The 4151-nt window shown below is 25.1% G+C and overlaps 1 protein-coding gene across 1 annotated transcript in view; it reads left to right on the top strand.

Moving 5' to 3' along the window:
• The window catches only part of LOC111621373 (sodium/potassium/calcium exchanger 3-like), a 3406-nt gene extending 1059 nt beyond the window's left edge, over positions 1 to 2347 (top strand). Inside the window, exons 3-10 of the mRNA XM_023363482.1 lie at positions 190 to 273; positions 343 to 449; positions 674 to 774; positions 845 to 935; positions 1004 to 1198; positions 1282 to 1516; positions 1681 to 1782; positions 1858 to 2347. Coding sequence (XP_023219250.1) covers positions 190 to 273; positions 343 to 449; positions 674 to 774; positions 845 to 935; positions 1004 to 1198; positions 1282 to 1516; positions 1681 to 1782; positions 1858 to 2183 — 1241 coding nt within the window. The 3' untranslated portion in view covers positions 2184 to 2347. The remainder of the gene's footprint in view (positions 1 to 189; positions 274 to 342; positions 450 to 673; positions 775 to 844; positions 936 to 1003; positions 1199 to 1281; positions 1517 to 1680; positions 1783 to 1857) is intronic.
• The last annotated feature ends 1804 nt before the right edge of the window (positions 2348 to 4151 follow it).

The following is a 4151-nucleotide window of genomic DNA, read 5'->3' as shown; positions in this document are numbered from 1 at the left end:
ATAAATTTATATAATTATATTTTTAATAAAAAATAATATATGTAAATTCGGATAATATGATATTAAAGTAAATAAATTTATCATTTTGAGTAGGAAACTTTAATAATTTTATCTGCCTCAGGCATTTGTTTAAAGAAGCGAATGTTAGATATTACTTTATATATTTTACGATATTTTTTTTCCTTTCAGGCTTGAGAATTCCAACTGACGTTGCGGGAGCGACATTTATGGCTATAGGAACATCATCGCCAGAACTCTATTCTGCTCTAATAGGTGGAAAGAAGTACCCATCAAAGACGGACAGTTTTATTATCTCATTTATATAATTTATTTTTTTCACAGGTTCTTTTATAACTGAAGGTGATATTGGAATTGGAACTGTTGTTGGTTCTGCTGTTTTTAATATTCTTGGAGTAACGAGTGTTACTGGATTGATTCTTTGGAGAACTGTGAGTTAAAGAGAGAACACTTTAGAAAAGTTTTTACGACTTAAGCAAAAATTTAACTAAGTATTCACTTAGTAGGCTATATATGATAGTTAAAATATACGATAATGATGAAAAATTTCGGTTAATATCTCATTAAATTCGCGAAGAGTTTTTAAATTTGCTAAGGAATATGCACAAAATCTTATATATTTTATTTTAATATTGTCTTATATACTCTTCTGTAGGAAGCTACTGTTGATTGGTATCCTATATCAAGAGATAGTTTGATGTACGTGATATCTGTAATATCATTGGTTGTCATTATCCGAAACAATGTTGTTGTATGGTTTGTGCTTTATTATTTTTAATTTCTAAATTGTTAAATATAATAATTTAACAGATAAATATGTTTATAGGTCGGAATCAGTTTTCTTAATAGGGATGTTTACTATTTATATCACAATAATGTATTATAATACCAAATGTGAAAGTTGGTGTACAGAACAGGTAATTTTAATTATTCGAATTCCTATAATATATGTAAATAATTGAATTTTTATTTCACCTTCTAACAGATGGATAGCTTTAAAAAATGGTGGAGAAACGAATGTGTCTGTAGTCCTGAAATTAAGCTGAGTCAACCATCATTGAATGGAGACTGTCAATGTGGAAGAAAAATCTATTTAACTAGAAGACGAAGAAGCTTCAAAGTTTCAGATAAAAAATTAAAAAATAAAAATGAAAATTTAACGGACGATGATAAAATGATAGTAATTATTTATTGTTTCTTCAAAATTAAATATAAATGTTTAGTGATAATTATTGTAATTAATTTTGTACAATAAATGTTTAGAAATCAACAGACAAGATTAATGGGGAAACGGTAAATTCAGAAGAATCTGAAGTCTTTGGAGGAATTGCATGGATACTGTGGAGAGTAATGCTATCACCTGTTAATTTGCTTCTGACAATAACAATACCTGACATACAAAAACCCGGAAATAATAATTTTTCTATAACATTTTTAATGTCTGTACTTTGGATCGGAATTATATCTTATTTATGCTCTTGGATGGTAACCATTATTGGTAATTACCAATTACATAATACTAGTTATCTAAAATTAAATGTTTCTTTTATATTTTAGTTATAATTTTGCAATATTAATGCTATCATGAAAATAATGTATTTTTAGAAATAGCTTATTGCTGAAAGTTTTGAAAATTTACGACTTTATTTATGCATTTTACAGGCCATACTTTTGAATTACCCGATTCTGTTTCCGGAATTACCATATTAGCAGCTGGAATTAGTGTACCAGAAATAATAGCCAGTGTTATCGTAGTTAGAAATGGTAAATATGACCGTTTGACTAATCATTATAAGGAATCATTATAAATAAATTTTAAAATGATATATTTTTATGTAGGTATGGCAAATATGGCTATCTGTAATTTGATCGGGAGTAATATTTTCGACGTATTATTTTGCTTAGGAGTTCCTTGGTTGTTGAAAACTACGATATTTTCCAAGACGGGAATATTAGTTATCAACAGTTCTGCGTTGACATATACAACTATAACATTATTATCTACAGTTGTTTTGTTGTTTTTGACTTTTATCGTTGCCGGATGGAAACTAAATTGGAAAGTTGGTCTTTCGTGTCTAGGATTATACATAATATTCCTTGTGATAGCTTGTATGTGCGAATTAAATATGTTTGGACAAATGAATCCACCTCCATGTGCTATTTAAATTTAAATATTGTACATAAACACGTAAATATTTACATTTTCAATTTTATTAATTAAATTATAAAATAAAAATTGATAATAATTATTGAATATACCTACCTTTATCGTATGCATTTAAATGTGCATTTTTTTTATGCCAATTAATGATAAATCTTGATTTAAAAAAGCAAAAATATCTTATATTTAATATTCTTTATTTACATATATATTGTTTATATAAGCTATTTAATAAATTTTTATTGAATTATTGTTGTCAGTTATTAAAAAGGTTTAAATAAATAAATCAAATGTCTAATCTTATATCATTGCAATGTGTTGCTTAGAAAATTGTCTTTATATATACAAGAAATAGAACGCATCTCATAATGTTATAACTTAAGAACACTCCTCAAAATATAATTTAAACCGTATAATATCAAGTAAAGATAGGGGAAAAAATAAAAATACAGTCTATAAAAGTATATTTATTCATGTCCAAAAAGTAATAAGTTATAACTCGAAGTCTACTGTATTTGAATGTAAATAATTGATAGCATAATACTGTATAGATTTAATCAAAACTGTTTTCTTTTTATGTTGTTATTGTATCGCTATATGTATAAACAGTCGAAAAGCTTTTTATAGAATGAACATGTAGGCTTATATATATATATATAAATACAGAACACAAATAAGGAAAGCTTTTATCTAAAGTAGACTACGATTCGTGATATATAAATGGTTTTCATATCAGAGATTGGTCAGAGTTCAAATTACAAATTCGAATAATACAGTAAGGTATCTAGACGAACAACGTGTAATTTTATACATTTTCAATGTTCGATGCATGTTTATCTGATAAAATAATTTAAAACTACTGAGTAAAAAATGTGATGAGAAACGTTAATGTTCCTCAATATAGGTCAATTCTGTTATCATTTCTTACAAATGTATGTTGACTTGCAGTAAGTAAAGTATTACATATAAAATTTATCAGTACTTAAATATTTATTTTTTCATAATAAATATAAAAACTTTTAATAATTACTTTCACATTTTCAATTATGTCTAATGTCCTAAAGAAATATTAATATATTATAGAAATTGTAATAAATTTATAACAATTTACATAATTTAAATAGGCGTATGGTTAAAGGAATAAGCTTGATTTCTCATGCATAATAATCATATTTAATATTAATATACAGTATATATTCTCTATGAATACTAAGGAAGATGTATTTGCGTATTCTGCAAATGTAATTCATTGATTCTCTTTTAATCATAGAATGAGTTACACCGTATTTAGTACGATAGAATTTCATCATCCGATTACATGGAACTAAAGTGATGTAATCGATTAGAGTTGTAGAATTAATGAGGATCAGAAGGAATCGATGCTGAATTGTCCTCAATATCTCTTGTCGAAGTGTCTTATAAATAGGTTAGCGGCAGACTTAATTATCAGGTGTTCAACAATATTATTAAGTGTTTATGATATAAATTTGACACTTCATATTTTATTAAATTTCATGAATTATTTAATCGAATAAAACTTTTTGATCCTATTAACTCCCGACATAAATTAATGAAAAGTTCAAATGTCATGTTTTATTTTTATACCTAACATATTTAAATACGCATCTTACTTGTTTATGCCTTACCTTACAAATATATTATGTATATGATTTAAAAGGCTGCAAAGATAATTATAAAAATAATTTTAAAATTTATATACGTAAAATTATTCTATAAATTATAAAACAAAAATTTACACCCGCTTAAACAAAGTATATTTAATAACATTAAATTCGCTGAGCTCCAATAAAATTCTTCGAAAGTTAAAATTATGACTTGAAAAGTCATGTTTATTTTACTTATTGCATGTAGACATAAATAATGTTTAACTAAATAACATTAATAATATATTAATTTTAAAATAAATAAAGAAAATATTTGTAAAAATAAAATATATGATAAATTAATAATT

Source organism: Centruroides sculpturatus, unplaced genomic scaffold (assembly GCF_000671375.1).
Source record: "Centruroides sculpturatus isolate CEXI.00-Female unplaced genomic scaffold, Cexi_2.0 scaffold129, whole genome shotgun sequence".
Classification (NCBI taxonomy): domain Eukaryota; kingdom Metazoa; phylum Arthropoda; class Arachnida; order Scorpiones; family Buthidae; genus Centruroides; species Centruroides sculpturatus.
The sequence above is the reverse complement of the archived record's forward strand: the minus strand, read 5'-3'. Positions and strand labels throughout refer to the sequence as shown.